Below are 22,355 nucleotides of genomic sequence, written 5' to 3'. Positions count from 1 at the left end.
TGTGTCTGTGACGTCCGTGGCGAGTGCACAATCTAGAGGGAACGCTGTTGTGACCATTGGCGCTTTTGGGTGTAAATAGGAGCCCATGAAGCGCTATAACTCATTTCTGTTTGAGCAGTGAACCATTGCTGTTACTCTGCTCGAGTCCTGTACTGCTGTCTTGCCTGTCGGGGCGTTGTTCTTTGGCTTCGGCTCGCTATGAAGTAAAAAGTTACTTTAGCCTAAGGCTTCTGGACTTTTTAACGGCCGCAACAACGGCTGGTCGCTCGCATCACACCACGCTACCGAACGTATGTCGGAGGCGACGGAGCTCGGTTCGGGTAGGCCCACGCGGTCGCAACGTTACCCGTTTTTCCTATTTCTTGAGCGTTCTCCTATTTTGTGTGGCCTCCGTTTGTGATTTTGTGTAACATTCATCAGCCAATTTGTGCGCTGTAGATGCCGGGAATTATACCAACATTGTTAGGTTCTGCTTTTGCAATAAAGGGAGCTTTATACAGTAGAGAAAAACATTCAATTCAAACATTACTGGCACACAGTTGTAGCAAATAGTTTTATTTCTTGACCCCGCAGGGGACCATGCAGCTGCTCTGGGCCACCTAAATTCCTCGGCGACAAGAAATGACTGCGTGATAAATAGAAGACCTCTCAGATTCCTGCAAAAACAAGAAATGGTTTTGAATTCCTATGAGTTTTGCGCAGCCTTCGTGCACAACATTTAGCTAATAAAATAAATAAATAAGTAATGAAATGAAACACAGCAAATCAACTTGCATGCATAGCACTCGGCATATTTATTTTTCACGATCCATATGAATGACCTCCTTCCTTTTGGTGATTCTTGAGTCGAACTATTTGGAGACTACTTCGTTTTCCGTAGAGTGATTTCTATACTTCCGCGACTATAATGCTCTGCTTGACGAAACCTGCGGCATAACACTAACACTTGCAAGCAAGAAAATGCCCCAATGAAAGTTGAAGCAATGTTTCCAACGAAAATTTGTAACATTCTCGTCTAGAAAAACGAACGTCTAACGCTTATGCAGGAGTTCGCACGACCGCTAACCTGTCGTGGGACAAGAATGTCGAGAGGGAATCCCACAATGCTAGCAGCACGTGCGGTTGTCTACACAGGAACATTTAAGCGGCACTTCTATCACTAAGCCATTCGCTCTATAAGATCTCGTCACATTTTCAGCTGCCTTCTGTGATGCAGAATCCCGGAACTAGTCATCTTGCAAACACTCGATAATTTGTCCGGAATCATGGCACGCGATTTGTACTGTGAGTCTTTGCACTACCGAGTATAATCCATGCCAGCTCGTGCCTTCTTTTTTCATGTAGAAAACGGCTCCGACTTTTGTTATGCCGCACATTTTAACATCGCAACACGAATCCGAAAACCTGGTTTTCTTTGTGCGCCCTAACTATGTCTCTGCATAGTCATCTACCACACTACGTACATGTCCCTCTCTGTCGAACGAACTCCTTCTATTACCTGAAGGACATTTACAGAATGAAATTACCGTCCTTGATGCACGGCAGCTCATGACGAAACCTCTGCATTTCAAGCCGCTGTCGAAAACTTATCTGTGCTGATTCACAGAATTTGTATTTCTGGGATATAATTGCGACACATCGTGTCCCGTATTTAATTCCACATATTAATAAAGACGATAGTCTTTCTTGGGCTACTTAAACCCAGAAATTTTGGTCTGTCTGTATGTCTGTCTGTCTGTCCGTCTGTCTGTCTGTGACTCGATTCAGCCACCCGGCCAAAGCAAAACAATGCCTGCGCAATAGTCTTATATAGTCACAGCTAAATCTACCCTTCTATGTCCGGTGTGATGTTCATACGTGTCAACATTGTTGAAGAAGAACAAGCCATTACGCAAATATGAGACAACAAGTCCATACAGAAGTGATATTTGCAGTGTTCCTTTATAGAAAAATGAAACATGCTTGATTTTTCGGAAATTAAATACTTCATCAACTGTAGAAAAAGAATTCACTCCGCCGTCGCCTGCTGTCGCCCGCGCCACTATAGCTTCTGGCGCCATTTTAAGAAATCAACCGGCAACAGTTACGCAAGGTTCCACTAGATAGGTTCCACGTTCTGCTTGCAACACACTTGGAGTAGGGAAACGCGGTTCTATAAACGTTGAAGTAGGGCGCCTCGATTAACGCGAGTCTTCGCCGTACGGCAGCGTTCGCATCGAGACACCCGGTTTTGTGCAGTGGAACGCGGGAAATTTAAAATGATTTAAGCAAACCTTTGGCATTTTTACCTTGGAAGGAGCGCGACGCAAGAGGAACAACATGAGAGGTGAGCGGGAAAGCGACAGCTCATGACGAAACCTCTGCATTTCAAGCCGCTGTCGAAAACTTATCTGTGAGTGAGTGAAAAACTTTATTAGACGAGAGGCCATGGGGCCCTGGGATATAATTGCGACACATCGTGTCCCGTGTTTAATTCCACATATTAATAAAGACGATAGTCCTTCTTGGGCTACTTAAACCCAGAAATTTTGGTCTGTCTGTCTGTCTGTCTGTCTGTGATTCGATTCAGCCACCCGGCCAAAGCAAAACAATGCCTGCGCAATAGTCTTATATAGTCACAGCTAAATGTACCCTTCTATGTCCGGTGTAATGCTCATACTTGCCAAATTGTTGAAGAATAACAAGCCATTACGCAAATATGAGACAACAAATCAATACAGAAGTGATATTTGCAGTGTTCCTGTATAGAAAAATGAAAAATGCTTGACTTTTCCGAAATTAAATACTTCATCAACTGTAGAAAAAGAATTCACTCCGCCGTCGCCTGCTGTCGCCCGCGCCACTATAGCTTCTGGCGCCATTTTAAGAAATCAACCGGCAACAGTTACGCAAGGTTCCACTAGATAGGTTCCACGTTCTGCTTGCAACACACTTGGAGTAGGGAAACGCGGTTCTATAAACGTTGAAGTAGGGCGCCTCGATTAACGCGCGTCCTCGCCGTACGGCAGCGTTCGCATCGAGACACCCGGTTTTGTCCAGTGGAACGCGGGAAATTTAAAATGATTTAAGCAAACCTTTGGCATTTTTTACCTTGGGAGGAGCGCGACGCAAGAGGAACAACATGAGAGGTGAGCGGGAAAGCGAAGGGAGGCGTTTACTTCGAAAAAGCCGATAAAGCATTTTCAACGAAAGGAGCAGATACGCGGCCAATTTTTGTTTGTGTCGCAGTCACTGCACTTCCCATTTCTTTATATCTGCACCAGGTATTCGTTATGCAAGATTTGTATAAAGACCACGTCTTTTTATTTGCGCGGGAGTTATTTATTATGCAAGATTTGTTCAACTACCATCTCCTTCTGTACCGCCGTGTGAGCATGCAACGAAAGCATGAAAAATAAGGGGATGCTTATAACTTTTCTACATTTCCGTTCTTCTCCGACAGCAACCCTATGACATGGCACCCTCGAATCTGGCGAGCCCTGCTAGTGGCCGCTGCGGAAGGAGCCGTGCGGTAATCAACTCTCTTCAATCTAGCCCTCCTCCATATCCGATAAGCGCTTACCACTTAGTGAACGTTCTTTTTACAGCAAAAACAAACCTACACTTTAGACTCCGTGTAGACGACATCAAACTACGTGCCAGTGGTGCCAGTGATGCCAAAATGTATGCTGTAGCTTCGACCGTTGTGGAGTGAGCCAGCATGGCCGGCCTCCAGTGCTGCACCTCTAAATTAGAACTTTACTTCCTCCGAAGCCAGCAATCCACACTACTGTGACGGTTGAAATTTCACTAACACTTTAGGGGTGATAAAACAGTAATTAACAAAAATATTTATTTTAAGGAACCTAATTACGTCACTGTCAGAAGGCATAACCCAAGAAAGATTAGACCATATCACTGCCTTATTATTGCCTACAAATATGTTTTCCCCAGAACGATGTATGACTGGAATGCTCTCCCCAGTTACGTGGTTACTGCGAGTAATTTTCACACTACCACCGCATGTAATATTTCTTCTATTCTACCGTGTTTTTTTACCTGCTCCTCTTGCACCGTGTTCCCATAATCTCTCTCTCTCTCAACAGCCAAATTTATATAGATTCAAGACCAGTATCAATTGTGCCACAAAAAATAAAATCATCGGTCTAATAATACATGGCAATCGTTCAAACGTAAAGTATACATCACGCGCCTCTCCTCACGTGTTTTCGAAACCATGGGACACCTTCACAACATCACTTCAAACCAGCCTTTAGACCCTAAAGAAATGCAGGTACAGGTACGGTTTAGGTTCGGGCGAATTCATTTAGCTTCGCTTCAGTTCCGGTTCGTCTAAATTACGTCTGAACCGGTTAGTAAACCAGTTGGGAAGCTTGAACCTGTTCGCGAACCGGTTTGATGAGTCGAATTGTCAGCTAAGGAAGAAAAAAGATTTCGTAGTTTGAGCCGACAATAAAAACAAAATACAGTGAACTCTCTTTAAGACGAACTTAGTTGAGACCAATTCGCACTTGACCCGAAAAGCGTGAGAATGGTCGGTGATCCCGAAGAATACCTTCGACCCTACAACGAGAACGAAGTACTTCTGCTCGTCCCTGCCGGCCTCCACGACGAAATCTGGGAAGCACGCCCCGACGAACCACCATCAGACCATCTCGGCATGGCACGTAAGCTCTGGAAGGTCTACCCAAAATACTGCCAGCTCCGCCTTACATCCACCATCACCCAACACTTCAGGAGCTACCGTGACTTCAAGCAGGGAAAAACGCCGCCGGCGAGACCCGCCAGACTTCTGCAACCCATCGCCGTACCATCGAGGCACACCCACCAGATCGCAATGAACCTTCTAGGTCCTTTCACTACGCCACGAGGCCTGAACAGATGGTTTGTTGTAGCGACAGACTACATGAAAAGCTACGCAGAAACCGCCGCTCTTACCAAGGGGGCTGCTGAAAGAGTCACAAAATATTTCATCCACAAGTTGGGTTGTGACATGGAGCCTCTGAAGTCCTGATCATGGACCACGGAACAGCATTTACTGCAGAGCTCATGCGCTACAGCCGCACAAGTCACCGGAAAACCGCGGCGTACCACCCTCAGATGAACGAACTAACCGAATGACTGAAAAGCTGATTTACGTCTGTCTCCGTCAAAGTTGAACATAAAACATGGGACCAAACACTCGCTTGTGTCACGTTCGCGTACAGAACAGCCACCCTGGAAACCACGTAGATAACTCCATTGGAGCTTGTCCATGGTCGAAAGTAGACGACAAAGCTCGGCGCCTTGCTGCCACGAGTAGAAGACGACGACCTCAACGCGGGCGTCCAACGATACCTACAGGGTGCGGAGGAGACCTGCAAGCTCACTCGCGTAAGTACTGCGGACCAGCAGCTGTTGGATGCCGGTGCTACAATCTTCTTCGCCCAGAGGCCCACAAGTGATCTTGTTTGGGGTTGGACTGCTATTCGACAACGCGGACTCAGTGGGAAGCTTCTGCGACGGTAGATTGCATTTCGGACCCTATTGTATTCAGCGACGCTTTGGCCAACATATATGACTGGTGATCCACGATGGTGACTCCGGCACATCACGAATCCGTACGCTTCTCGAGATCGTCCACATGGTTCGCCTCAAGCCTTACTACGCACGGTGATGGACATTTTATTATTTGGGCTACCGTTTCATTTTATCATCGGGTCAATGCACACTTTGAGAAGGGCAGGGATAATGCCGCGATTACATGCATTCTCTTTTAATTCCTCGGACGTTTTTTTTACTGTTTGACCGCGCCAGGCTGTGTTATCATTATTTAATGTTAACCAGGTGTATCTTTCCTTTCTTTTGCACGCCATGCACACCATTTCCTTTTATTACGCAGGTGTATCGCGCCGTCGTAACTCGAGCAGAATGCTCTGCTTTCACCTGATTAGATGATACCAGTAGTAATTACTGGGAAAGATAAATGCTCGCAGGGCAAACTCTTATGCATTCGATTCGCCGACACTCGGCTGTGCACGTCTTTTTGTTCACTGCTCCCTCGCCGATTGTGTATTCCTTGAGTTCTTAGCGGACAGCAAGTTCGTTCCAATAAACGTTGATGCTTGAAGAGAGCTGCGTAGTTTTTGGCTACGTGGCGATACCAAGAGGCTTATACTGGCCATCCATACTCTGACGAGCACTCTGGCATGTGGAAAGGCTGAGGAAGACTCCAAGCGCCTGTGGTATCCCAGACCAGGGTCAACAACACCCAGGGCAGAATACAACTCGCCTGTTCTCACAATACAGGTGTACAGTTCTGTATCCTAAAGCTCATTTTATGTTATAGCGTGCTTCGCACATCGATGTACCATCTGATTTCTCGTTGGAGTGGTCAGCTATTTCCAACCCCTTATACTAATTTATAAACCACACCCTCAGAGGAATTCCTCAATACCAGTAAGCCTCCGTTTCCTGTTAAAATTTTACGCTAACCGGTACAATGATTCGTCAACGCTCTTCTGATCTTTTAATGTTAAAGTAGTCATTTGCATTTTACAGGGTCGCTTAATAAATTAAAAGTTAGCTGTTATGTGGAGTGGACACGTGCTTTCAAAGTATTCGACAAAAAAGTGCTACTCACTGTGTACGACGTGTCGTGGAACTCTGTCTGAAAGCCAAGGAACAAAAGGTACATTCATTAGTCCTGCTTTTTTTCGCAGATTCTTTGACGAGGATAAACAATTCACTACACATTTCAGACACAATACAAGTATCCAAATATTGAATCGATACGTTTTGACAGGGTGCGCGCTGTGTATCGTCGACTGATTCCACAGTGGAACCTTAAACATTTTTACCTTTGCAATTAATGCAATAAACTTCGCAGTTGCGTTCGAGTTGACACTTCAGTGTACGTTGAACATTAAGTTTGTATTGCCCACCGTAGTTATGTGGGAAGTCGGTGACGGGAGTGGCCATTTTTTAGATCTCCAAAACTTCGTATTTTTTTGTGGAGCTTTTGTCTCTAGCAAGCGGGAATTTATCGTGCCTAGTACCCGGGGCTTTATAGAAAAGAGCGATTTGGGAAAGCCAGCTCACAAAGACAAAGCTCCCCGTCCTGGTTTTATACTGCCTGCATAGTACAATGCATTGAGACCAAAGTTCGATATGAAACGAGACCTAAGTGCTTTGCAAGCTTCGCATCACTGCCCTTATGTTCTCAACGACATAACAGCTGCTGCAACATCCGTTATGTCTCTTCGCGAAACATCGCTCTGAGTCAATCGTCCACTCTATGCAAAAGGGGCTATACTGCTGATGCAAGAGCTGCGAATGCGGTGGCTCGGTGTTCCTCGCTTCAACGACTTGGCGAGTACGTTACGCTCATGTTAAGCTGTTCATGTTAAGCAGAACGCAAAGCGCGATCACTATTACAATCACAGGACAGAGTGCTAGGAACTGGGCGTGTTTGTACACGGTCACTCGTAAAAATCGATAGGGCGAGCAGCTCAGAAATTGCCAGTGCTACGTGGTTCCCTCCAACGTAGGCGAATGGGAAAAGGACAAGCCAGGGCAAACGCGGAAAGCGCACAGGCAGCAGCGCACAGGTGGAGAATGGTTTACGTCTCAGTAACCCGTGCTTAGCAGTTTGCGCAATTTCTTTTCAATACCAATACTAAACTTTTCAGAAAAAGGAAGACCTACCCTCCGCTCTGGTTCTAGAGCACAGTATTTATCGAGGACGCAACCCATGTTTTCGCACTCGAACTTGTTCTTCAGCAGGGCCACCTGTTTCGGTGTGGCAAAAATGAAAACTCTATAAATGAGATGTCTTAAACAAAAAGACAAAATTTACACTTTCTTCTAGTACTTGGCATAATATCAGAAAACGAATTGCATGTAAGAAACATTCGTTGCCGATACATTTCTCGCTGTTACAAGCAGGGTTATCTGTGCACATGAATATGCACATACGAACTTGCTCCTAATCATATGAACTTGTTCAGCAGCATAGCTTCTCGGGCATTTGTAAGGACTGAGACCAAGGTCTTCTAACTTCTGAGCTACCCGCCCAATATGCTAGACGTGTGCAAGCATCCGAAATATTTCGAAAGCGTATACAACGATTAGCTGTTAAGTGGCGCTTCTCAAAGCCGTGCTGTTTTCAGCGTATGCAGGTAATTGAAGTTCGGCTTTGGTGTAAAAAAAAATTGAATAAGAATGTCCACACAGCTCAAGATATATCCTATGGGTGGGTTACTCTCTGCCTCAGTCATCATCAATGCCCTGCTAGTACGCAAGTATTCGCATGTATTTTTTTATATAAAGTATTCCGGTTGATATTGTTATGTTGCTCCATACTTTAATACTTCTTATTTGCGCTACGTAGTATGATATTGTTTCGAAATGGCAGATCTTTTGGTTACAACGACCTTTCTCTCTTTATCTGTCTTTCTTTAAAACACAGTAGCGAAAACTCTGCCGCATGCCAATTTAATCATAAATTTGTTTCGCTCCACCTGTATAATTTTTAAACAGCTGCTCTAGCAAAGCTCCCAAGTAAAATTGATATCGGGGTCACTATATTAAAACTTTTGGGTGTAAACAGTTCTCCAGAATGCGCTGTCCTTATTTTTTGAATTGTAACTTTTAACACAATTTCATCATTCCTGTGGGTATCGCAGTAAAACATCAAGTATCCTCATATGCTGGGAAGAGCATGGTTTTGAGAAGCGCCATTTAAGCGCTTCAATCAATTTTAATTGTCACTTTGTAAAGCTGTAGTCTTGTCTGGTTCAATTTATTTTAATTATATATTCCCTGCTAGGATTTAAAGCCATGTGGATTATGAAGTTTTCTGAAATAGCTGCCTTGAAACTGCGGACGAAAATGCTCGGTTCAAAGCGGCAGAAATACTGCTAACTAGGCATACTCGGGGCGTACTTTGCTGGCTGAACAATGACATGTGACCCAGCAGTAGTGATGCCGAATTTGTGCGGCCCTTGAGCGAAATGCCCGGGACACTTCGAGTAGGAGGCCCGTTCCCTCATCAATCGCCTGAGCAACATTCGTTTTACTGAAAAATTTTCGCAACATTTTCGCGGTGTTGTATGCCTTCACGGACCTCATGTTTTCGAGTTTTTTTTTGTTGTTTTATTTACGCAAAATATTTTCGGTGTTCCGTTTTTAGATTTACTGTACTGATGTCTTGTGCTTGTAATTTACTCTCTGCCTTCTGCCAGCGCTTAATGACGGCAAACCCATGTGATGGCCATCAGGTGAGACTGTATCCATCGCCCTTCTGGCGCCAGAAGCGGCATTGTACGCAAACCCCCCTCCCGAGGGATAAGCGCAGCAAGCTTACCCTGCCATGCTCAGGTTTATAGGTACGTGTTCAAGCTTCATCTACCCAAACATTGGAACAACAAATAAATATACAGGGGCATAAAATATCATGTGTCGTCCAATGGGATTATTGTTCCTTCGGATGCATTTTCTTCTTGATATAACTTTGAAGCAATACTATACCAACCGTGTCCAAATCAAAGCTTTAGAGTTTTCACAACTTTGTTACGTATACAAACGCAAGACTGCAAACCGGTGTAATCACTGCTACCAAATCTAGCACACCTATACTACCTGTTGGCACAGTATTTTATTAATTTGGATCCCGGGAATGTTCCCTTATTCAGATATGCCTACAGAAATGGCATTCAAAAATAAAAAGTAAAACAACATGAACAACATAAAAATTTAACACAGGTGTAAACAAAATCAACAACATAAAAATATGTAAACACCTAAAACACATGTAAAACAACATAAAAATATAAAAAACAACATGACCCAGAACAGACTGTGGTTCTTTGACTCCTTGAAGGGGCCCAGGGGACTGTAATCGACTGCGGATGCTCTATTCTGGGACGGCTGGCTGGGTATTTGAAAATAAAGGGAATGATTTACTACACGCCCTGTTTCTGCAACCCATCTGCATTTACAGAAAACACTATAATCGCGTAATAAAAAACGAAACTCAGGAAAAACCATCCTTCGTTTCTAAAGAGTACATATCAGGTCTTTTTTTGAATAGGAACAAATATTTTATTTTGACACCCGCTTGCAAGAAAAGCATACACGAAAATAACAAGTATGATGTCATGACACGACCTTTCACTTGGGTAATATTTTTTTTAGATTCTTCTGTTGTGCGTAACACTTAATAATACTGAAAAAGCGTGGTAATGCGGGCTTGTTGGAACATGCCCCACAATAGAACAACAGCGCTTAAATGGGAGAAGCGCTCTGTCCTGTCAATATCTTGTCCCGTTTAAGCGCTGTTGTTCAATAGTGCTTAATAATACGATTGTCATTTTTGATAAAGAAATCTCCATGTCTTCCTTCCAGATTGCTTTAGTATTCCCTTAGGGATAACGCTACAATTCCTCCTGTGTATTGTAACCACGATATTATGGTCTATATTACACCTCTGAACTAAGCAGCTAGATTTGTAAATGCTCAGGCGCAACTTCCTCCCGATGACATGGTACTAATTGCACCCTTGCGATGCCTCTGTACTATTGTGATGGAATAGGAACAACGTTGGGCATGTTTTTTAGTATATGATCCGAATTCTAAGTGAGGGGCTGCGCCTGCGCAGTAAGAAAAAGTTACCAGAGGTTTTTCCCGACATTATGCCTGCAGTGCATACACGGCCCGTCGCCAGGGAGCGCAGCATGCACTGAAAACCACGCGCACCATTGTTCGTATTTTAACTTATCACCATAGTACACTCTCTGGGATCATAGGTGAACAGAAAGCTTGTTATGTAGACATCGGGCAAAAGACAAATATCTGCTAGTTGCGCCCCCTGTGCATTCTCACTTAAGCGGAAGACCATGTTTCGTTAATAACGACGAAAGAAGAAATTGTAACCATTAATTAGAAAATACATAGGCATTTCCTTTTATCGACACCATGTATATTATCAACTCCCAACACCAGCAAGCATTGCATTCTTGTTTCGGAGTGCCCTTTCATATAGAAAGTCACATGAGAGGGGACACTACGTTGTAGGTTTATTTCCCTGAATTTGTTATTATCCGCCGTCTGCTTCCGCCTCATTTATTGCAATAGTACTCGACAAATAATTCAAGATACCCTCATTACAAGGAACCACTTATACAAGAACAATTCCCTTTAAGAACTGACATCACTCACTGTTGCTGCTGCGCATGACGCGAAAACTTGAGGACGCCGTTAGCCTCCTTTTGCTGTACTTTCGTGCATCACAGGCTCTACACATCTCAAAGCTAAAATCAATTTACAATTCCTTTCCTCGGCCCAGGCCTTTAGGTGTATGCACGCAGGCCGGGAGGCCATAATATTGTGTGCAAACACATTTCACAGTTTTTCAAGAGAATGCCGCTTTGGGGGTTTCAGCGACTGCCTGTCAAAGCGACACTGAAGTGATTTGTAAACATTGCGGGATGACTAGCGCAAATGGTACTCCGGAGTCCATAGGTCATGTTTCGACCACTCTGAATGCGTTTACGCGAATGTTCTTAGTAGAAAAACCAATTTGAAAATGCTGTCCTCTTTTCTGCATCCTCACCCATTGTCTGTGGCGTTTTCGTGTCACATCAGGAGGAGATGAGCTCGCAATGGGCTGCGCGACTGCACGGCTCGCCGACCTTCCGACAGAGTCAGTCGGCCCATCGTTTAGTCCGCCGGCCACCCACGGGTCATCGCAGTTCACTCGCTCAGTTGAAACTAAGCCACAACACGTTTGTGAATGAAAGAATGTGCCTTTCTTGACTTTGTTAGTTTGTACAGTGTATCTAGCTCCAAGTTCAGGTCTCTCCACACAAGCGCTGCACAAGCGCACATCAGGGGCTTCGCTGACTGGTACGCTAGTGGGAAAATCAAAGGCCACTTGAAGGTGGGGGAAGAGTCAGCGAAGTCTATATAGGTTACTAAGGAAATTAAATAAACTGAAACTTTTACAGTAGAGCGTAAAACTAGGGAGCAGGAAGCACTTTTTGGGCTGGGTGAGCAAGCACAGCGGTCAGCAGCACAACTAAAAAGCGAACGCTTTTCCGTCTAAAAGAAATGCCATTCCTAGACGTGAGAATGAGCAAATTTGGGGGACGCTTACTGCACGAGCGCTATACGACAAATACTCACTTAAGCTGCTTGAAATGATACACCTAAATAACAGTGCAAACTGATTATACATTTTGTACCTTATATTTCCCGTATCGACAGCACTAGCCGGTAGCCGAGTGGTCTGGAGCGCTACAAAAGCCATTTTGCAAATTGCAAGTTCCAATCCCCGAGGTTCCAATCCCCGAAGTTCCAATCCCCGGCCAATCCCCTTTTTAAAGCAGAGCTTTTTACCTCTACCCCCCCGGGGTTCTTTCGCGACCGTTGGTGTCACCAGAAAACTCCAGCGAACAAATAAAAGTATTTACTGGCACCGCCGGGAATCGAACGTGGAACTAATGAATAGACTAACAAAGCGAGAGCCCGTTGTCTAACCGATTTAGCTACGAGCCCACGCGAAGATGGGGACGACAGGTGGTGTACTCAAAAAGCACATCTACGGTTTTACCCCTTGCGTTCTCGCTGAATGCCACGTCAAAGCGTCACGCGACCACTCACGCCCGTCTAGCGGCCCTGTGCGAACCTTGCTCACGTGCTAAGAGTTACAAAAATTAAGGGAAGCTCACACCAATGCATGGAATCTCACTTCTAGTACGCCAATGTGGTAAAGCCTGTGGCCTCCAGTGTTCACGTAAAAAATCACAGCTCCTTGTCGCCCGCCCTCACGCCAAATCAAGGAATACATTCAAATACTCCTTGATTGTCAGGCCATCACTCCAAGCCCCAGCATCAAGATCCTGGGCCTACTTCTCCAGACTAACACCAAGAGTGACGTCTCCTTGCAGCGCCTCAAAAACAGCATTAATCAAATCATACACATGATCAGGCGAGTTGCCACCAAAAAGAGAGGCCCTAAGGAATCCGGTACCTTTAGATTAATTGAAGCTTTTGTCTTCTCGAGAGTCACTTAAGTCAACCCCCTCTCTTCTTCTCGGCATGGTGGACACAGAGATGCTTTATATAATGATTGGAAAGGCGGTCGAGCAGGCCATTGGTCTTCTCATGAGTGCATCCACACAGATGCTTCTTATCACGGGGCTCCACAACACGATGGAAGAGCTCATAGAAGGCCATCTTTCTAACCAGAAGGGCCGACTCAGAACTGCGGTGGGTAACCGCATGCTTCGCCAGATTGGTTGGGCAGCCCAGAAAGTCACTCGGCTTGACGTACACCCACACTCTTGGAGATTAAAACTAAAGATAGTCCCTTTGCTTAGAAATATGAACCCCTCACACCACGAGGGTCACCGAAAAGCACGGGCTGAAGCGCTAAATACCACCCTCGGTGGGGCTCATCCAGTTATCTACACAGACGCCTCCAAACATCGAGGGCAGCAATACGCAATCATCGTGGCTACCTCCAAAACCAAACTCCTTTTGTGTACCTCACTTAAGACCCAAGAAATGACGGCAGCAGAAGAAGCAGCCATCACCTTGGTTCTCACTCAACCAGGGGTTCGGAGGGTAGTCCTCGATTCCCAGCAAGCCTAATGGAATTACATTCGGGTTGGGTGTCCTGACCTGCACGACACGTGCGAAAAAACCACTCCCCAAACGCTTCCATTCAGCTCATCTGGACACACCCTCACGCTTCAATGGAGGGCAACGAATACGCCCACCCAACAAGCCTGCGCTTTTACCTCCCGTGCTATGGAGCTGCACGAGGACCGTCACACTCTTGTCTCGTTCAGGCATTATCGTTCACGTTCACTCGTTCACGTTTAATCGTTCACTCTTGTCACGTTCAGCGTTATCGCCTTCTGAGACAGACCGTACCTTCGCGTTACCCTGACCTTTCCAGAGAACAACAAACTACCCTACGGCTTATACAATCCGGGCTCCTTCCCACGGCCTACGCGTCTTTACTTAATGCATCCGAATCGCTATGACGCTGAATGTAAAATTTGCTCAGAAGTGGGAACACTCCGCCCCATAATCTGGGTGTGCGACTTTAGCTCTGAGCACCCTCCTTTCTTTCCGTCAACTACCTCACCAGAGCAATGGGAGATGCTGCTGTCCTGGCCATCTCTACCTACCCAGCTTCAGAGGGTGGAAGGAACACAGGCCGCGCGGACTGCATATTGGCCCCACAGAAGAAGGAATCACTCCCCTGGGCTGCACTCTGGGCCGTTCAGAAATCTGTTGTTGTTGTTGTTGTTGTTGTTGTTCCTTCACAAAATGGCGCATACCCAATCAGGGGATCGGCCAAACATCAGTTGCTAATTCGAATGAGATTGCTGCCTAGGTGGATGATTCAAGGAAAGTTAGAAAATTTTGGAAGCTTTTTTCTTCTTGTTTTTGAGGAATCGAGATTGGAAATTAGTCAAAATTGAAACAAAATGAATAGAGAAACAAAGAAAGAAAGAAAGAAAGAAAGAAGAAGAAGAAGAAGAAGAAGAAGAAGAAGAAGAAGGAGGAGGAGGAGGAGGAGGAGGAGGAGAATAATCATTATTAAAAAAAAAAAAGAAAAACGGCAATGGAAACGTTTGGAGGGCTCTGGTGAGGTTCCAGAATAAGATACGAATTAGGTTGTGAATCTTTTGGAATTTTCTATGAAGCGCAGAAGAGAAGAGCAAACATCCCGGCGGCCATATCCAGTTTCTGAAGCCCCAAATGATAAAAGAACCGGCACTGATAATGCCAACCCCAGGCGATGAAGCGGCACCTCAAGGAGCTGACGTCTGTGGCTTGAAAATCGTCGACAGGACAAAAGGAAGTGGTCCACAGACCCTACTTCATTACAGTAAGTATTTCTTCTTCTTCCTGCTCCCCCTCGTCCTTTTCTTCCTCCCTCTCCTCCTCCGCCTCTGCCGAAAATCTCGTCGCCTCCGTCCGCGGCGCAGAGACGGAGAAGTCAGATTTTCTAACACCGGGCTGCAGCTTACATTAATTTTATAAAAAAAAGTTTCCACTCTTGTGCTACACCAATGCAACTCAACCAACCGCCATTCATGCATCATGCATTGATTTCACCTCACCAAGAATATCTCTTTGAAGTAATAAATGGTGTGGTTAAGTGCATTTCACTTCTCTCTGATTTTACTATTTGTAGAGCGATGTGAGGGAATTTTAGTTCGCATCGGTAATCTTTGTGGGTGCCGTTTACAGCTTTGCTTTCCAACCACATTCACGGGGTGGATTGGCGCGATTTTTTTTTTCTTAGGTTTATTTTTTCGTTTTCGGCCGATGTTGTCTATACTGAGTTCACCATTTTTGGGCCGAAACGTTCACTGCTCCACGAGTGAGTTTCCAGAACGCGCGCAGACTGACGCTGACATGCTAGCGAGTTCTCGTTGGCGTGCTGTTGCCATAAGAACTGACTGCTTGCGGGCAGTGGTCACAAGCCAGAATCAGCAGACCCTTGGCCTGGTGCGAACACGCTTTTTATGATACAGGCACGAGTGAGGCAAGCTCCAAATATGCGGAAATCGCATGGCATTTGAGCATCTGCGGTGACGCGGAGGGCGTTCATTCACTGCGTAGGCCTCGGCTAGGGATTGCTGCGGTTCCAAGCCGTCCTGGGTGGCATTTTGCGGCCGACAACATGGCAGAAGCGTGGTATGACGATTATTGAGATATCAACAATGCCCATCTAACGATAACGTCGGATGTCGAGCATGTTGTTTTACAGAACCGAAACCGAAACTTGTTTGAATGCTCATCTTGGACATCGTTCAATCACGGTGCACCTCCTGCTGACGTCAAAGCCTTTAGCTGGTGAGGCCGCCGCAGGGCGCGCATGATAGTTTTTCTTCTTTCGTGATTTATAAAATAATTACCGACTTGTCGACCGGATAAACGATGAGAGTGTGTTAATTTGAGCCACTCTACGCAATGTAAGCAAAAGCAGGAACATAACAAATTCACTTCAGTGTCCCTTTAAGGCAAACCACATTCTGCTTGTGCGGGTTTACTGCACAAACCGAGTGTAATGGGTTTGTTCTATTTTACAGCGTCCACACGCGGCAATCATGAGCCCGTGCAACGCTATAACTCCACCTCTGCGTGAGTCGCTTACTTTGACCGGCACTGGCATTCGGTGAGCCCTGGTACAAGAACCTATCAGGTGTAAGAAACAAGCCTCATAGCGCAAGCACGACCCCTTGCATCACTTACCACTTCGGTAGCGTTGGTCGTTAGGCATTCCACAAACAGCGGACGCTGTTCACTCGTAAGCGCTAAATCAGAGCAAAGAATGCGTTCTGTTATTTCACGGATCATGCCCATATTCGGCAAATCAACCCATTACTAAAAATTATTGTGTACGGGTGAGTGCATGCGCATGCCCACATTAATAGCACACAGTGCAAACGTTATCTGTGAAATCCTTTTGAAAATTCCCAAGTCCCTGGGTCTATGGAAGTCTTACAAAAAAAGCAAAAAACTGCTTCCTGAATTTTTGTTTCCCTGCTTTTCACGTACACGCGTACATTTAAATTTCGGCTTTCCTATTGGCATGCCGGCACGCAAAACGAGTGTGCATCTCTTTATTACCTTTCTTGGCACCGGTCACCCCTGGATCTTTTATAAGGAAGGGTAATAATACAAAACTAATTGGTTTTCTGCAGGAACTCTTCGGCACATAAAATAGAATGGAAATGGAGGTTTTCTGCGCTGTTTAACGATAATAACTGTAATCACGCGATAGACATGAGTTGCTCTCCATTTTGTATGAGCTCCCATTGACGCAAGCTTCACGGGATCATGTGCATTGCTGGCATAAAAGTGCGAGACACCATGCCAAATTTTGGAACGCACCAGATGAGTTGATGGCTATCCCCTTACCAAACAGCCTACCTAAAATGAAGACGCGTCGATTTTTACGCAATTAGCGATGCCATGCGGAGTGAAAATTTATCGCGCCTTACTGAAAATTCTCATCCACACTTCCAGGAAAGTTCTGAAAATCAAGTTTCGCAGAAATGCAAAAATAAAAAATGGCGAACTGAATGCTACTTAAACGTTCGTTTTGTTGCGTATGCGTGAAAGCACAGACACACGCTACACGCATTAAGGATATTCATTGCAGCAGATGATGTGTCTAGCAGCAGGTAACTCAACAAATAAAAACAAATCCCTTTAGATAGAGGCACGATGCGAAACTTTTACGCGCCTGCATATAAAAGATGTTTAAGACAATACACTAATGCAGTTGTGGCGTTTAGTACGGGGCTTTCATGGGTCCCCGACTTCAAGCTCTTCAGCCAATCTGGGCGCTCTTCTAAGAGCTTTGGTTTGAACAATCTGTCTGCTACACGTGGCACTTAAAATGCTGTTGCGAGGCGGCATAGCCCTGCAACGGCTGCTCTTCAAAGCATGATTGAAGCAACGGTCTTTAAAAGGGAAGCTGTGATAGTAATAAATTCCGAGTTTATCAAAATTGGGGAAGTTTTTCAAGAAACACGAAAATAGTCTGGCAAGATATTACAAGGAATTCTTTCAAAAGCTCTGGATATTCGAGCACTCCGCAGTTATCGCTTGGCTTCATTCACGCCACATTACTTGACCGAATAGAATGAAATAAATGGGATATTGATAACTCAATCAATTTGTGCGACTAATTTTTGCAATTTTAATATCCCATCGACAGTCTTGAATATTTTCCCATATATGAAGCGAGCACCATTCACCTTGACCTTCTTCCTCCCCTGTCCCTGCCTGTACTACACTTTTCGCGCAATCTGCACGAAAGATGATAGCAATAAAAGGGGAGAGGAAGGAGAGGCAAGTGCTCTCGCCTTTCCAGTATGGCTGCAGCACACGGAAGCGGTGTTGCCTGTTGAAGCGGCAGCGATGACTTCCTGGAGGTGCTGTTTTTTCTCTCGCGTTTACAGGACGCTGGTGTGGAGTCGTCAGCGAAGGCACCCAAACCACACACCGTTTATACAACTTTCACCGTGCAGTTCTTAACATACACCGTCGACATTTAAGCGTGAACTAATATACGGAACAGAAAGGGGGGACGGCAGCGGCGCGTACTATCAACTGGATGGTTCATTTTCAGAGGAAGTACTATTATGAACAATGTGAATGGGAACACAGGAACGCGTGGCAAACAGCCTCGAACCAGACTCGGAGCGATACGCGGACCGCGCTGTGAAAACAAAGGGGGAAAGGAGGGCTCTGTTCCACTAGCTGTTGGTACTCCCAGCACGCTGGCATTTCTACAAAGCAGCAGCTTTCGTCATTTCGCGGATAATACGGTAGCGTTCGACAGCCGATAAGACAGTAATCGTCGCACTGGCATACACCGATTCATTTTATTTTCGTTCATTCATTCTTTTTTCCTTAACACAACCGCTTGATAGCACCCTTAGACGGAGCTCGTCCTCAACCGATTGTTTATATGAATCGACGCACCCAGTGGTCAGTGGCACATTGATCAGGGGCGGCGCTCGAACCAATGACGAGACAAATAGAATAAAGAAAAATGAAAAGAATCATAGGTAAAATATCTGTCGTGCGCCCACCGCTGTGGCCCACGCAGAGCAGTCAACTTTGATTTTGTTGCCATACGATGCCTCGAGTGCCTCCTAAACAACGTGAAGGTATAATAGAATCGCCTAAAAGAGGTTATACGCAGCACAACATTGTTCTAGTGACAGGCCGCCCACTGAAAACGGTCAACCGGATTATCCAGGCTTACCGAGATGGAGGACGTATAAATGATGCGCCGCACCGCAGACGACCCCGATCAACAATGAATGACGAAGACCTTTTCATCGTGGCTGCCGTCAACGACAAACCATTTCAAAGTGCAAAAGACGTTCGAGGTGCTCTTGGCCTGGCAAATGTGAGCGACAGCACGGTACGGCGAAGGCTTAGAGAAGCAGGACTGCGAAGTCGCATATGGCCGCCCAGAAAACTCTGCTCACCGCAGCCCATAAAGCAGCTCGCCTGAGGTTCGCTAGGGAACACCGAAGCTGGAGTGAGAGTGAGTGGAAGTATGTGGTTTTCTCTGACGAGTCCCCGTTCTCGAGCGGCTGGGACCAACGAAAGAGAGTGTGGCGGACCGAAAACATCCGCTTTCGTCCGCACAATATCCAGTAGGTGGCCGCCAGCGGACACGTGCCTGCGAACGTCTGGAGGGGGGGGGGGGGGGCAATTTCCCATGAAGGCCTAGGCCCACTGGTGAGAATTGATGGGAGGTTCACCACTGCTGCGTATTGCACTCTGCTCGAGCACCAGATGATCCCCTACGTGTTGAACGCTCCGCACCCGGATGGTTATTTTTTCCAGCAGGACTTGTCTCCCGTTCACACATCGAAGGACGTGGCGCGCATTTTGGAAGAGCGAGGGGTAATGCAACTTCAGTGGTGCGCGAATGGTGCCGACAGGAACGTTATAGAGCATGTTTGAGGCCGTATGAAAGTGAACCTTTCAAAGTTGTCCCTAGAATTGGCGAACTCCTACCAACTATGGCAAGCAATAGAACATGAGTGGAAACGCCTTCAACGGGATACCGCATTCATCAAGGATCTCTACGTGTATCTGCCCCAAAGAATGGAGGCCGTGGTTAAAGTTAGTGGTGCAGGGACGCGTTATTTACTACCAACGGATAAAACAAAGGACAAGCATAAACTGGGATGACGCTACTGCATTACTTTATTAGCTATTTTTTAATATTCGGCAAGCACCAATCAACTTATTTTCTACTCACCCTTACAGCCCATTTTTTTCCTGCTTTACAAGCTTTCCCATAAATCAATATCGAAATAAGGCCGGTTTCAGACTGCTGCTGCAACTGTCGTAATAACTTTAAAGAATGACATCCTTTCACGTCTCAGCCAACCGAACTTTGTGACATGCCGCTTTTTTTTACGTCCATAGATCACGATATGACTTTTACGTCGGTAGTCTGAACATGGCCCAAGTAACAGTGCTACCTTTTGTAACGATTGGGCGCAAGATGTAACCAGTTGTGCCATATCTAACAGGGTTATCACTGTCTGACATGGCCCAAGTAACAGTGCTACCTTTTGTAACGATTGGGCGCAAGATGTAACCAGTTGTGTCATATCTAACAGGGTTATCACTGTCTGCTGACGATATGCACCGCGGTAATGCGAACACTTGTTCGAACAGCGACGCCCTTTCCACTTTGTTTCCGACGGCGGCCGCTGCGTATCACCCATATCTGGGTCTGAGTGTGTTTTCTCGGTGTTTCTTGTGTTCCCTTTCATATTGCTCATAATAGTACATGCGTTCCCGCACAGGGCCCAACCAACAGACACGTGTAGTACCCACTACACATGCGCATAGGTGAGAAAGGCCAAAAAAGGTGCTCACCTTAGTACCTCCCCTTTTTCTTTTAAACATGTCACTTCCTCCTCGCAGATACTGAGAGGGGGTTGGCTGACATAATCTGATCCCCTTATCTGCATGTGAAACGCTTCGGCAAGTTCCCTTCTTAGGCGAACAGCAGGAGAACCACTTCTGTGTCGTAAAAGCACGGTTTACAGCAATATTCAGCACAATGCGAGTACAAATGAGTGAAAGCCTTTCCTTTCAAAGAAGAGTGACGTTCGCTAAGGCGTACGTTAATACAGCGGGCAGTCTGGCCCACATAAACCGACCACGAGAAAGAACAATACAGTACACAACATCAGCATTGCACGTTTCAAAACGCATTCCGTGCTTGATTGTACAACCTCGTGTGGCAACAGGCCTACAGGCAACAAGCCTGCTATCAGCCATTGAGCAGAAACTGTAGTTTATTCTTGGTAGAAAAAATGACCCTAAGGCTGAATTAATAGATGTCTTTCATAAATGATGCAACAGCTTGTGCACTATGGTATCACAGCCACTCTTTTGCCTCTCTCCGGATTAGCCTTGTCAAGGGAACTCACTTCAAATTGCTTACCGAGAGGGTGAGAAGTTAAATCCAACCTTAATCCAACCAGCGATAAACCTTTCAGTTGATAGAACGCGCCAATGTCGACCCCCTTTCTTGTCGATGGGTTAGTTCGCGCTTAAACTTCAACGATATATGTTCACCAACTTGAATCTCTCCATTTTACTTCGGTTAATACTCGTTTTAAAATTTGTATTTAACCAGTCCTACCCTACACCTTGCTCCCCTTGTTTTTTGTGGGTGATACACAATGCGTGGAAATTGGAGGGAGTTGGCAGGTAATTAGGGCGATCGTTAAACTAAAAACACTCGTAAAACACTACCACAGCTAGAAAGCACAACCGATTTAAAACTTTCTAACAAGCGCTAATAATATTGGAAAGCATACTGCCCATTCAAAACTTTCTAACAAATACTACCAATATGGAAAGCACAAGCCGATCTAAACTTTCTAGCAGAGTAGGGCAAATTTATTCCGGTGAATATCTTCCGCAGAAACAAGACATTGAGTTCAATGGGGTATTCGAGATAACGCCACCGTTTTAACGTACAAGAACTGCCAGTGAATGTTCACGCCGTTTTGCTTTGATATTTCTCGTTCAAGAAATTACGATCAACCGGTGCTGACAGCTGCTCAGCTTATGTCGCTTTTACTCCTCCTACAAATTGATAAAAGGGCAAGCAACACATTCCGGAAGTAATGGGTACGCGCAGTACTCGCCGTAAGGCAGCGCCAGTTTACAATTACTACCAATGTTTCCAAAGCTGCACTGTTTAAAACTGTAAACACCTACCGTGAAAATATTAACAGCATAGTATATCGGTCACAGAAACCTCGGTATTTTTAAATTTCCCGAACCACTCAAGGATCACTTTCATTGTCTTATTTCGGGGTAAACTATTAAAAATAAACGAACGTTAGTATCCTGGCGCAAATTTTCTTCACATGACCGAACCACCACTGTGTCGCCGAAAGATAGATAAGTGTACAAACCGCATGCTGGAGGAACTGTGTGGTCTTCGCCACAGGTCAGGGCAACGCAGGCAAATGCGACTACGGTGACAAGCGTGTTCATCTTCCCTTAGCTCTTGGGTGCAGTCTGTGTGCAATGCACACTCAAGGGCGCGGATATTCCTCTTTAAATGGAACATCTGCACTTGTTTTGCAACTTTCCTTTACAAGCACTCGGCAAAGTATATCTTTGGGGAAGTCGTAGACGCTGACTCCAAAAAATAATATTGATAAGGTGTCTCGCACTTGTGGTGTTCGGTGTCTCTACAGAAAGATTAACACATGCGCACGCACGTGGTCTTAAGGCCGGAGCGTCCAAAAAGAAAAAGAAAAAGCTTTCGTGTT

The 22,355-nt window shown here is 45.5% G+C and overlaps 1 protein-coding gene across 1 annotated transcript; it reads right to left on the bottom strand.

Annotated features, from left to right (window-relative positions):
• Window positions 1-534: 534 nt before the first annotated feature.
• On the bottom strand, window positions 535-22,152 carry LOC144176016 (uncharacterized). Its single transcript, XM_077705120.1, has 5 exons — window positions 21,993-22,152; window positions 16,261-16,322; window positions 7,687-7,770; window positions 6,623-6,649; window positions 535-656 (listed from the first exon to the last, which is right to left on the bottom strand). The coding sequence occupies exons 1-5, from the start codon at window positions 22,072-22,074 to the stop codon at window positions 600-602; spliced, it is 312 nt and encodes a 103-aa protein (XP_077561246.1). The 5' UTR covers window positions 22,075-22,152; the 3' UTR covers window positions 535-599.
• Between the last annotated feature and the right edge of the window lie 203 nt (window positions 22,153-22,355).

The sequence above is a fragment of the Haemaphysalis longicornis genome, unplaced genomic scaffold, assembly GCF_048455015.1.
Source record: "Haemaphysalis longicornis isolate Haplotype H1 unplaced genomic scaffold, Haemaphysalis longicornis Haplotype H1 scaffold_3, whole genome shotgun sequence".
Classification (NCBI taxonomy): Eukaryota; Metazoa; Arthropoda; class Arachnida; order Ixodida; family Ixodidae; genus Haemaphysalis; species Haemaphysalis longicornis.
Note: the sequence above shows the minus strand (reverse complement) of the source record. Positions and strands in the feature narration are given on the sequence as shown.